Source organism: Taurulus bubalis (genome assembly GCF_910589615.1).
Source record: "Taurulus bubalis genome assembly, chromosome: 7".
In the NCBI taxonomy this organism is placed as follows: Eukaryota; Metazoa; Chordata; class Actinopteri; order Perciformes; family Cottidae; genus Taurulus; species Taurulus bubalis.
This window is the reverse complement of record NC_136595.1, coordinates 7,051,612-7,065,563: the sequence shown is the minus strand read 5'-3', so window position 1 is coordinate 7,065,563 and position 13,952 is coordinate 7,051,612. Positions and strand designations below refer to the sequence as shown.

The 13,952-nt window shown below is 42.1% G+C and overlaps 1 protein-coding gene across 1 annotated transcript; it reads right to left on the bottom strand.

Annotated features, from left to right (window-relative positions):
- Positions 1–4,143: 4,143 nt before the first annotated feature.
- fetub (fetuin B) lies at positions 4,144–7,997 on the bottom strand (the record flags this gene model as incomplete). Its single annotated transcript, XM_079220572.1, has 7 exons — positions 4,144–4,938; positions 5,444–5,530; positions 5,866–5,973; positions 6,146–6,312; positions 6,519–6,606; positions 6,871–6,984; positions 7,788–7,997. The coding sequence occupies 7 exons, from the start codon at positions 7,995–7,997 to the stop codon at positions 4,192–4,194; spliced, it is 1,521 nt and encodes a 506-aa protein (XP_079076698.1). The 3' UTR covers positions 4,144–4,191.
- Between the last annotated feature and the right edge of the window lie 5,955 nt (positions 7,998–13,952).

Genomic DNA, 13,952 nt, shown 5'->3' with positions numbered 1-13,952 from the left:
CGAGGCTCACAGGCCTTCTTTTCCTTCTTGCTGAGAACACTGCAGTCGGTCTCCACAACATCCAGAGTCAGGTAGAAAACCATGCCATTCTCACCCTACGAAGCACAGACACAATACATTATGAGAGCATCCTTTATCTTGGCGTAGGACAATGGGTCACTGTGTGATGGCTGATGATAAATTAAGGCCTAAAACAAAAATTACATTCGAACAGATCTATCTTCTACTCCATGGTGGACATGATTAGTATTTGGCTTAAATATTGGGTGTCTGAATAGTTATTGCCCTTATAATCAACTTGCAATGAATTAAAAGAAAGCTCCGGCAGACTGAAATTATTTCATAATTTTCCTCTTCAACATCACCTGTAGACACTTTCCTTTAATCATCTCGTACGAGATGTTATGCCGTACCTTCTTTTGCCCATTATAATAAGAGAAAAAAATCACAAAATGTCCGTCATTATTTGGATAATTATCTTGGCAGAGGACAACAGAGAGGATTTCGTAATTTCCTTATCCTTATCTGGTACTCTGCAGCCACTGCCAAGGACAAGGGCCGACTGCAGTGACGGCCGGCTAATAGAGGGCCACGGGGCCTGGCCACACCCACCTTGTCCAACCAAAAAAAACAAATATATATTTATAATTTTCCTAATTATAAAAATATAAATAAATTGTCAATTTTTGTGTTTTTGAGCTATGGAATATACAATATTTGTAAAATAGGATATCTGCGCAAAATATATGCTTTTCCTGCTTGTCCCCTCTGCGCCGTGCACGTCTCTGCTGCGCCGTGCACGTGGTGGGGACAGATCGATTTGGCCCAAGGAAGACTGGTCTAATACGCAGTTTAGCCAATCACTGATTAAAGATATAAATGAATAACATACAATTGATCCAATCAGCGCCCTAAAAAAGACTTCAGGAGGGGCCATTCTCAGTTGGCCCACGGTGCGCGTTCACGGCAAGCCTCTCGTTCTCATCTTGTGTGTTCTCGTGTTCTCGTCTCTTGTGTTCTCATCTGCCCGTCTCTCGCTTTGGCTGAGAAACTCCTGGTGAAACAACTGGGCCCAGATCAACCTCCTGAACTCAGCATAAGGCAACAGACCGGCGCAGCACATGCGGACATGTTGGTCTGCATGCTGTCAGTTATAAGGGATTACATTCGGGAAGAAGTAAAGAACACTGATTTAATCGGCATTCACATGGACAAGACGACGGACATTTCCACTCACTTCCAACTGGTGCACATGCTAACCTACATCGGCGCTAACGGTAACCTACAAGAGCGTTTTTTCCGAGTACATCACTGTCCATAACGCGACCGCGGACACCATCACTACAGCGCTTATGACGGGGCTGCTGTAATGAGAAGAGCCAACGGCGGACTGCAGCGTTTTTCCTGGCATTGCCCCCCGTAAACCAAGCAGTGGCGAGGGGTTAGCTAGCGGGCTAACGTTAGCCCGCTAGCTAGCCCCTGATGTTTACAGGAAGAAGTTGTTCTAGATAAGAAGACTGGTTATTGTAATTATTGGGTTCAGGAGGTCAGTGAATGTCTGACGAGCTGTGTAGCTTGTCAGTCATCGTAGCTACCTATGAGCGGCCTGTGCTTGGCAGAGCAAGTGAGGTGTGATGTTGTTGTTGTGTTATGAGCCTGTCGAGAGGAGGCTATGACCGAGAGCAGAGTGTGAAGCATGTTAAGAGGTTTTGACTGTTGTTTTGGCGTAGGCTACGGCCCACAGTAGCCTGTTCTGTCGTTACCAAATAAACACACAATAAGCAAGGTAGCGTCTCGTAGCTTTCCTGACCCAGGGTCGCTACAATATTTACTACTAGCTGATAAAGCTTTTGTTGTTAGAAAGATGAGTTGCTCACGTTCAACAGTCTGTAAAACCCTAAATGGGCCTCGTCATCAAAGTGAATGATTATGATAGAAAACATCACAATGATATTTGTTTAAATATTTTAAAAGGAAAAAGGTCAGATTTCTATAAAAATGCGGGTAGTTAATAACATGCATATTCAGGTGTCCACCAAGCCAATTTCTAGATTTCTAGTTTTTTTTACAAGATGGCAAGTTGGAAACTATTCAATAACATAGTCGATTGTTTTCTGAAAAGGGGAGGACACGCTCGTACATTTTGATGATGTAGTTATTATTGCGATGATTTAGTTATAATTTCCCATCTAAACTTATTTGTAAGATTTTACATACATTGTATTTTTGAAATACTTGACTTGGACATAAGCATGTGTTCAATCAGAATCACTTTCATCAAAATAGCTTCATTGCAAATTTAAGTTGATTTATCTTTTACAGGTATGTGATACCATCCTGATGCAAGCCAAGGAGCGAATGTCCTTCAACCAGCACGTCGTCATGAGAACAGCGAGTTCAAGGCTTGCAATGGTGCTGTGCCCATGTACCAGTTTTTCATGGAGAACAACCTTCAGAGCACCTTCACATAGACTGTCAGTCTTCTCAGGATCCTCATCACCACACCCATGACAACAGCTGAATCCGAGAGGCGTTTCTGTACTTTGAAGAGGATCAAGACCTTCCTGAGAAACACCATGACACAGGATCACCTTGATGCTCTGGCTATGCTCTCCATGGAGAAGAAACTTGTCAGGGACATGCCTGACTCCAATAAGAAGGTCATGGAGAGGTTTGTCACTCAGAAGGACAGAAGAGCAAAGTTCCTTTATCTGTCAGAAAAACATGCAGGTTTCCTCACCACACGGATTGGGTGTTTCCCCAACAAACAAGGTTCACATGGGGCATCTTAAAATATAAACTTGTTCTATTAGACTATATATATATATATATGTATATATATATATATATGATATTTATATTGATATTATATTATAATATATTCATGATATATTTATGATTTATATTATATGTTATTTATATATCATATTATACTAAATATTATGATATATATATATACTGAACTATTATGTCAGTGTTAGAATAAACTATAAAAATGTATCCGCAAAGTATGCGTTTTTGATACCTTTTTTGCATTGAATCATACTAGGATGTTTGCTGAAATTGATTGGCTGGCCCTACCCAAAAGAAAATCCACCAGCCGCCACTGGCCGACTGCTACGTGTCATTAGCTCTGCAGAAGATGATTGGCCTCAATCAGCCCTCCCTCTAGGACCAAAACCTCATGCCACAACAAATAAATGTAAAGTGCTTTGACGGATATGAATTTTTATCCCTAATTGTAAAAAACAAGTAGCCTGATAATCAAACTTTTCTTTTAACGTCAGCCATGAATTCTTCATTTGGACTCACATGCTGTGCCATGTGCACGTTGGACAGACGGTGCAGAGCAAAGATGTAGCCCTCCGTCCGGTCCAGGTTGATCTTGTTGAGAGCAAGTCCTGCAGCTCCCATCGCCGACCCGTCTTTACACGACCCATCTAACATGCCATTCTGTGCTACCAGTGCACTGTGGACGCACCCCAACGCCAACAACAGCGCCAACAGCATACAGTGCTTCATGGTTAAGGCCCGAGACAACCCTGACTGTCTTTGAAAACACACACTGGCTGGTAGGAAAGATTCCTATATAGGGATGGGTTGCCCTTTTATATCCTGCTACTGTTTGCTGGAGGCACATCCCCATCTCTCTCTCTCTCTCTCTCTCTCTCTCTCACACACTCTCACACACACACACACACACACACACACACACACACACACACACACACACACACACACACACACACACACACAGCCCCTCCTTTCATTTCAGGTAAACATAACCATTGACCCCCAACCACAACACACTCCCCAAAACACAAGTTCCTAATAATAATTTGAAAACATGTCATACGGTTACATAATACACATGTCAACTCCATGTCATCCTATGACATTTTATTTGGTGCTACTACACCATGACCCATTTCAATGGAACATATCTTTGGTCGTGAGCCTAATTCACTTGACCTTTATAGTCAAGTGCCCCCCCCCCCCCCCCCTCCGCCCCCATCCACCCCAAAAATGGTTCATGTGAATAGTGTTTTTTATGCAATCGACCTTTATTAGAAGGTTGAAGGGAACAGAGACAGGAACGTTTGTGTTTTTATGGAACCATTTGTGTCAAAATATTTTCCTGTCTTTACTTCAGTCTGTGTTCATGGATCCATTCAGTTCCCCAAGTGAACTTCATGCTCCCTTCACACTTCTTGCGGCTGGCTTGAACAAGGGGTCTTCAGAGAAGAGATTCTCCACCAGGGTTTCCCCCGCCGCTGCAGGGGAGCAATTGGCTGAGACCCCAATGGGGTAGGGCAGGATGGTGGGTTCCATCTGTCCGGGGATCTGGGGGTCTTCCTTGAGGGGCAGAGTGACTCCCACCTCGGCGCCACCGGCGGTGGCGTCAAGCAAGGCAGGCAGGGTCACGGCCTGGTCCATGGCAGGCAGAACCTTCACCATGCCCTCCGGGTGGTCCTGGGGTGTGGTCTCGTGGACGTGATCGTGGTGATGGTGGTGGTGCTCGTGCTCGTGCAGGTGAGCGTGCTTGTGGTCGTGATCTAGGGCCAGCTCGTGGTCATGCTCGTGGGTGTGCACGCCGGGAGCGTGATGGTAGTTGTGGTGCTGGTGGGGAAAGTCGCCAGTGTGGTCGTGCGCCTTGGCGTGATGAGTGTGCACATGATCGTGGTTGTGCCCGTGGTCGTGGGAGTGGTCGTGGGCGCTGCCCGCGGCATGGTCGTGTGTGTGGTGGTGGTCGCTGTTGGCAGCGTGCTTCTGGGTCTGGTCGTGTTGAGCGTGGCTCTTGGTGTGGTCGTGGGCGTGGTCGTGTGCTTGGTCGGCGGCGTGTGCGCCGTCATGGGTTTGGCTGTGTGCGTGTGTGTCATTGTGCTGGTGGTCGGCCGCGTTGGCCAGCAGGTGGAGTTTCTTCTCTCTCTCAGCAGCCTGGAGAACACATAGATATACAATTTGCGATGTGTCGTATCTAAAACTGTGGGCGAATTTAATTGGTAGAATTTAAGATATTTGTCACCCTTACTACATCCACCATGGTTATAAACCATACAGACATAACATGAACTGTTTCAGAATAATGCAAAGCTATCAAGAATTCTAGTTGATCACGACTGGCATCCTATTTTTCGATGTCTGGCTATTGTTTGTCTTTTCTAAATCACGATAAAAATACTGCTGAGATCAACACCTTAAATAAATCAGGCAGTGTGAGACAAATGATCAAGTCTTTGCCACCTGATCTCAGCAATTACTTTAGGGGCTATACGATTTCATGATTGCCAAAACTATGAAAATAAGACATGTGTTACTGTTAATGGAAGAAAGAAAAGATGAATCAACATGTGTTTTTTCCTTTTACTCCAGAAAGTAGAAAATAGAAGAATTAAATCAATGTGACGCTGTGTTTTTTTGACCATGGCAGAGCAAGTCTTACCTCGGGCTCATAGATCTCACAATCTACACTGGTGTCTGCGACACCAGAGGGAGATTTCCAGAGAGATCCCTTACAGAAGCCTTTGTGCTGAGGAGAGAAGAACAAAAAAAAATAAGAGAGGAGAGCCTGTGGCTTCACTACAGTTAAATAGTTAAACAAACGGAATTCTCCTTCGCTATAATAAACTCGCTGACTATGAGAAGAAAGAGCAGAGTGCTTTGGGAGGTTACAGCACTAAAAACTCAAATAGTCCCCTGATTTATTAAACTTACAACTTACAAAGCCAGAATGAAAATGGGACCTTAATACAAGCAAAATACAGTTGGCACATAATAAGTATCTCTTCAACGGATGGTAAAATAAACAACCCATTTGCGCATGATGAATGTTCAAATGTGAAATAACAGTTAGTCATGACTCACAGTGAACTCGCATTCCAAAAATGGGCACGGATCAGCTGCTCCTGCACTACTGAGACAGGTGGTCTCCTGGATGGTGTACTCTACATTGTAATACATCGACATGGCCATCTGGACACACACAGAAAAAAAGGAAGAAAAAAAAACATTTTTAAGTCAGGAAAAGGCACATAGAGAATGATGCTACGTTTGTTGTAGAACATTTCAAACATTTTAAATCAATAACTGACATGAATCCAGGTCACAGGAATAAACTTTTTGTTTTTACAGTGTGGAAACATACCCCAGCACTGGCACGGTTGACTTTGAGCAGAGCGAAGCGTTTGGTCAATCCGCCCTCACGGTTGAACTTCGCCAGCGAGAGGGACACAGCCTCTTGGGCCTTAGCATCATCAATGCCGATCAAAGACGGACAATCAGGACAAATCCTATGCACCCTGGCTGAAGGGACTGACCGGAGAGAAAAATCACAAAATAGATTTTAGAGACAAGTTGTAAATAAGAGCAATCTATCACACATCTAAGTTATTAAGAGCCAAGTCAAGCTAAACTAAAAAAAGATGTGGCACTATCATCCAATTTGCAGACATTTTTCATTTTCAAGTGGGCCGAGATGACTTCTTCAGATAACTTACTACAGTCTTATATTTTCTTACCTGGTCTGACAACACAGTTGTACTTGTAGAGACGCACCACCCTGTGCACTTTACTGATGTAGATGGCAGCTTTGCACTGTCCATACACCTGCAAAGACAAATACATTAATAAGCACATGCCTTATTTTAGTGTGCTGCACAAAGACTTGACTTATATATATTTGTTATTGTGTTATTGTATCTAAAGAGGTATTGCATCTTCTTCTCCTGCTAATTTATGAACCACTCTGAGGTTTAATATTAAAGCAGTGAGACATGTTGATTTAAGACTTGACAAAATAAATACTCTCTGTGCATGAATGTGGACTTTGGCTTCCACCCTGTTCAGGAGTGTGTTCGTGTGTTTTCTAACCGGCATGTTGCTGGTGGGACGAGCCTCACAAGCCTTCCAGTCCTTCTGGCTGAGAACACTGCAGTTGGTCTCCACAACATCCAGAGTCAGGTAGAAAACCATGCCATTCTCACCCTGTAAGGCACACACACAGACACAATACATTATGAGAGTATCCTTTATATTGGGGTAGGACAATGGGTCACTGTGTGACGGTTTAAATGGCTGATGATAAATTAAGGCCTAAAAAAAAGATCACATTCGAACAGATCTATCATCTACTCCGTGGTGGACATGATTAGTAGTTGGCTTTAATATCGGGTGTCTGAATAGTTATTGCCCTTATAATTATCTTGCAATGAATTAAAAGAAAGCTGCGGCAGACTGAAATTATTTCATAATTTTCCTCTTCAACATCACCTGTAGTCACTTTCTTTAATCATCTGTTATGCCGTAGCTTCTTTTGTTCATTATAATAAGAGCAATCACAAAATGTCCGCCATTATTTGGATAATTTTCACACCTATTTGTTATAATCATCGTTTACTACTAATTTAGGAGCCAACAGGGGACATCAGAGAGGATTTCGTCATGTCCTTATCCTTATCTGCTACTCTGCAGCCACTGCCAAGAACAAGGGCCGACTGCTACGTTTCATTAGCTCTGCAGATAGGACCCCCCAACCCCACGCTAGGACAAAAGCCTCATGCCACATAATTAGTTTTGTCTACCCCCCGTTTAAACGTTTCACACTTATGCACAATAAAATAAGCGAATTGACAGCTGTTTTCGATGATGTCGCTGTGTCTTCAGATCTCAACAAATAAATGTAAAGTGATTTGACAGATATGGATTTTACCCCTAGTTGAAAAAAACAAGTAGCCTGATAATCAAACTTTTATTTTAACGTCAGCCATGAATTCTTCATTTGGACTCACATGCTGTGCCATGTGCACGTTGGACAGACGGTGCAGGGCGAAGATGTAGCCCTCCGTCCGGTCCAGGTTGATCTTGCTGAGAGCAAGTTCTGCAGCTCCCTTCGCCGACCCGTCTTCACACGACCCGTCTTCCATGCCATTCTGTGCCACAGGTGCACCGTGGACGCACCCCAACGCCAACAACATCAACAACAGCATGCAGTGCTTCATGGTTAAGGCCTGAGACAACCCTGTCTGTCTTTGAAAACACACACTGGCTGGCAGGAAAGATTCCTATAGAGGGATGGGTTGTCCTTTTATATCCTGCTTCTGTTTGCTGGAGGCACATCCCCAACCTCCCCTCTTTCTGAGACACACACACACGCACACACACACACACACACACACACACACACACACACACACACACACACACACACACACACACACACACACACACACACTCCTGTCATTTCAGGTAAACATAACCATTGACCCTAACCCCCTCCCCAAAACATAAGGTCCTATCGAGGGATGCTGCATTGGTTGATCTATCTGCCAATCAGCTACTGTTGTGAGCCTGTGAGGACTTGCACAGTGGAGCTTATCAGTTGGGAGATTATCAGCCCTGCAGTTAGTCATACTCTCTTCTCTGGGATCAATAGGGACAGTCAGTGGGCCGCAAGTCACTTGATCCACTCTCGGCTCACGAAAGCAGTATTTATAAGATGTGTTAGACAGTGTCTAACTTTTTAATCTAACTTTTAGATAAAGACTACTGAGTATTTAGAGGTCCAATCAAATAAGCTTCTTATTCAGCAGCTAGTCACTCTACCAGCTGACCAAAGCAGTATCAGATCACTATAGTCATGATTAAATTCATTCACACTTATATATGTATGCCTTGATTATATCACCCTGACCAAGCCCTTGACATGTATGACACCTTTGAGGAGGTGTCAGTTAAAGTGCAGTTGCAGGGTGTAGTTACACTGGGAGCCCTTGATTTATAGCTATATATCCCGCTTTATTCTACAAGACACCACATGATAGAGAACGTAGAGTAGACTTAGAGTATCGCCAGCGCAAGGAGTGTTTTCACATTTACGTTTTGTTGCGTTCCCTTAAGTAACGCATCTTTGTACTACCACTGACAGCACCCCATTTTAAATGAATAAACTGTCTGTCCAATTTCGTTGGTAACACATATTTGAAGAAATGCGATAATGAACGCAGCCCAAAGTAAGGGTGTACATTTTAGTGGTGTATAACACACTCAGTGACCCAGATTTGTATCTAATTTCACCCTTGACTTTTTCATTATTTGACAACAATCTTTCCTTCTTTTTCTCAACCGACGACTGTCAAATGCTGAGAGCAATAACAATTTAGTTGAAAGCCTTTTTCTAATTTTATAACTATAAATTCTTTGTTTTATCGTACGCTGTGGAGACAAAATGTGGTGGGTAAGAGAAGGACATGAAATTATGCATTATACGCTTCAGCACATTCCTGAACTTTGATCCTACGTCATTGAAACCTTTGACCTTTGTCAGAACAAAATAAACAATCCATGGAATCGCTAGGCTAAAAATCTATATTTCTTGTGTAGCAGCTGTGTTGCAACTCACATCAGCTACGCTTACGAAAGACACAGAATCGTTGGGACACAACCGCCGACACAGTCCATGCCAATCTAAATTAAGTGTTTGAAATTAATATCAAAGCATAGATCATCCAGTGGGATTTACGATATAACGTGAAAAGTAAAGGTTTAGCAACTACAACATTTAAAACTTGTATGGATTCCAAACCAGAACACAACATGTCAATGGACACTGATCTTTTTGTGTTTGTTCCAGGAACAACATGCAACTTTGTTTCTGAGAAACACAAAATATTTGTCATTATGCAAGATAATGCTGCATGCCAAAATGTTTTATTTGTCAAATTCTGAAGGGACTTTTCGAGTCACTGTTTGACTTCCACTGTGAAATATTTTTCAACATCAAAAACGTTCCTGCTGAATTGTTTAGTTCCTCCATGTGAATGCTGCCATATAGTGGTACGTTTTGACAGTTTACAGTTATTGTCTCTGAGAAACAATATGACAAGTTCAGTCATTTTATTATTTTATTATACATGTCCAATACACATTGTGAAGCGCTGAGTTGGTTTGAGTCAGGAGTAGGAGTAGGAGTGAAATGACTTCTAGGGCATTGACACAGACCGTGGCTGGAACTCAGCAAAAAGCTGAAAAACAAGGTAATGGAAACAAGAGCCTTCACCGTTCCTGTTTTAAAGAACTTTCCTTTCGTATTAATAATAATAATAATAATAGCTAGGATTTATATAGCGCCTTTCATGAAACCCAAGGACGCTTAACAAAGACATAAATAAACATAACAAATGCAACAGTAGCAGTAGTATTGTTTATGTGGCATGTTAGTCACCCGTGATATTGCAAACACAGAGCACACAGGCAGAGTACTTTGTATGGGGCAAGGGTGAAAATGTAAAAGAAGCACTTCTACCCTGCACAGGTTAGGATCATGGGGGGTTGAGAGCTCAACTTCATTCATGCTAGTGAATGTTGGACCATCTGTTGTCATAAGAGCTTGGTCCAGAGGGAAATCTAAGCACATTCATTAGACTGTACTTTATTTTCAATTTAGAGTACTTGTACTTTAATAGATTATTTCTATTTTTAGCCTACTTGTACTTCCATGCACAACAATTCAGAGAGAACTGTATTTTTGTTCTGTTTTACTACACATAGATAGATAGATAGATAGATAGATAGATAGATAGATAGATAGATAGATAGATAGATAGATAGAGGTATGTAGGTAGGTAGGTAGATAGATAGATAAATACTTTTAATAATCCCGCCTTTTTTTATGTAAAGCAATCAAATATAAAAAATGCACAATATTTATAAAAAAATGTAGTATAATAAAAAGAAAAATGCACAATATATGACAATATAATTATAATATTACATTAAATGAACAAACAAAACAAACAAACAGTGCAAAGATGTCGCCCAACAAACAAACTGCTTATAGTTGAGTGATTTGATTTGGCCAGAGGTGATTTATTATAAAGTGACAACTCCACTTGACCTTTATGACAGAACACTAGAGGCAATGCCTGAATTCTCTTCAGCCTTAGAGAATAATGTCATATAGCAGAAGACATAGCATAATGCCAAGTTAACATCAGGATGTGAGTTCACAGTGAGTTCTAGAAAGGAAGTTGTGTACTTTTCTCTGTGGAAATGAGTGCATTCAACTTCTTTAGGAACAATAACTAAAGTAATGTTTGAGAAGGTTAGGTTGGGGTACTTTATTTGTACCCGTAGGTAGACTTGGTTTGCAGTAAAGCGAGGCATCCTTCTCGACACACATTACAACAACACAGACAACAAGACAAACATGATGACAATCAGACACAAAGCTACAAATCAGTGCGCTGTTATAATTATAACTTGTTCACCTGAGTGATGGCTGCTGGAACAAAGCTGTTTTTATAACGCTTTGTTGTGCAAAGGGTGGGAGTCGTCCTTTAAAATGGAGCCAGTCTGTTGTAACTGTCTGGTGTACAGGGACTTTGGGCTGAGCTGTGACTCACCAATCAGCCTGCTAGACCAAATTGATTCAATAAAAGCACGATCAAATAAGGTCATCATGGTTTTGTCAATGTTGAAGTCGGACAGTTTCCAAAACAAACGCTCGTGCCTCTTCTTGCACACAGCTTCACAGTTGGCTTCAAAGTTCAGTTTTGAATCGATAATTGTGACCCTTAATGGATATGACTTCATGTGTGTATGTGTGCATGTCTTCTAAAATCAATGATCATGTCTTTGGTTTTCAATATGTTTAGTTGCAGATATGACTCCTCACACCACTTCACAAAGTCATGGATGACCGGACCGTGACTGGTCTCATTGTCCTGGAGCCGACTAACAAGAACAGAATCATCTGGCAACTCAAGTGACATCACTTGAGTATCTCTATATGGGTTTAAATTGGACTTAGAAAGAAGTTGCTACAGCCGGCATTGTGGTCAGTGTGGGGATCCAGCATTTAAAAACAGAGTAAAAATCAGGCTGTTGGCCTTTGCTACATCCTCTTTAAGCACTAGCATGCTATCAACACAACATGCTAAACATTATTAAAACTTCTTACCAGGATGTTAAAAATGTGCGGTGAGCCTAATAAAATCAGCACAATAAGCTGAGTTTACACAAAACAAGTATATAAACCCTACACTTGAAAATTAGCCAGCTTTTCCTCTCAGTCCTTACAAATACTGTCAGTTCTGGGGTTTACTTTGAGTGTACACTCCCTTACATAAGACACAAGGTGGTGCTGCAGCATAATGTAATATCTGACCAACAACTGACACTAACTCACACATAGAGGTGCTTATGATGACATCATGACCTCGCGCCTTCAGAACGTACATCAGCAGAACACAGATGATTCCCTTTAGACTGCTGTATCCAGTGCAGGAGCAAAACAATGAGTTCAGGGGAAGAAGAGGAACAAAGGTGGCCCTTGTCACAGAGCAGTCGCTGAGAAACAGTCTCACCTTTTATGGTTATATACTGTACCATGTTGCAATGGGTGGGTTGCCGTTTTCAATTAAAGACGAAAGAAATGGATACGCAAACTTTTCAACATCGGCCCATTAACCTCCTCACTTCTTTTACTCCTCTGCTGCGCAGTTTGGTTTTGCGCAATAAAGTGTTAAAACTCGTGCTTTAAAACAAAAAATCAGTTGACTTGTTCAAAATTCTTAATATGGAACTATTCTGGTGAATGTAAAAGGAAGATGTGACTCAGTTTAAGATGTTGTACTGTAACACACACATATAAAAACATGTTATGTAACACATACCTGTGATTTAGTGAATTCAAAAGCAAAACATTATTTGTGACACAATAAATCAAAGCAAGCAAGTATTAAAAACCCAAATCTGCTACACAATCATACACTTGAAAAAATAATTAACTGACATCAGCTCAATGTACCACTAATACGGCACATGACGAGGCAACCCTGTCTCCTAAAAATTACGTTTCCCCAGAACTAATACGAATTCCCAATTACGTTTGATCAGCATGGCGCCGGCCGCACCGGGAACCCGAGAGTCGGCCGCACCGGGAGGCTGCAGTGTACTGCGGAGCCCAAAGTGTGTGATGAACTCCATGTAGTGCAGTAAACCACTGCGATCATCAGCAGACACTCGGATCTCTGTGGTCACATCAAGTGCAGAATCTGACGTGAAAAATATTTAAACGGGCGGAAGGAGTCAAACACAACGTCAAACACAACGTACTGTTACAGTTAAGATGTTTGGATGTGGTCAGAAATGTTCTGAACACATTCATATCAGTTAGTATTTTGAGTCAGAGTGTCTGCTGATGATCGCAGTGGTTTACTGCACTACATGGAGTTCATCACACACTTTGGGCTGCATTCACAAACAACCCGACTCAGAGAAGACCGGAGCCGGCGTGAAGGAGGCTGTTACCGACGGCCTGACGGCGGCGGGCAAGCGTCTGAAGACCGAGCCCCGGTGCAAGCAGTATGAAGACCGGCCCATTACCGCCCTAACAACGGCGGGCAAACGGTCTTCGCCTCCCGGTGCGGCCGGCGCCCGGCCCCCGCCCGACCCGGCCGGCTGTCACTGGCCGGCTGTCACTGGCTTCACCCCGCCCCTCTTTTTCTCCGCAGAGTTTAAAAATTAAAATATGCTTAAATAAAGCAAGAAAACAATAACACAAACACACGATTACAAACATATTTGTAATACGTCAAACATAAAAACAAAACAAAAACACGTGTATGATCAACATACTTGTTTAATCAACGTATATGTGTTTAATCAACGTATGTGTAATACGTCAAACACAAACATAATCAGGGAGGAGATACGTTTCTGATCAAACGTAATTGGGAATGCGTATTAGTTCTGGGGGAACGTAATTTTTAGGAGACAGGGTTGGACGAGGTCACCTATTTAAAGACAATGATGGAGCTGAAGAACAACCCTGTCCATAATTTTCTATGTTATGACATTTCAAAGTACACTATGACATTTATATGACTTATCGAATAAGATGTTGAGGTAATGCTTCATTTACTAGTTGTCAGGTTAACCTCTGATTATAGACT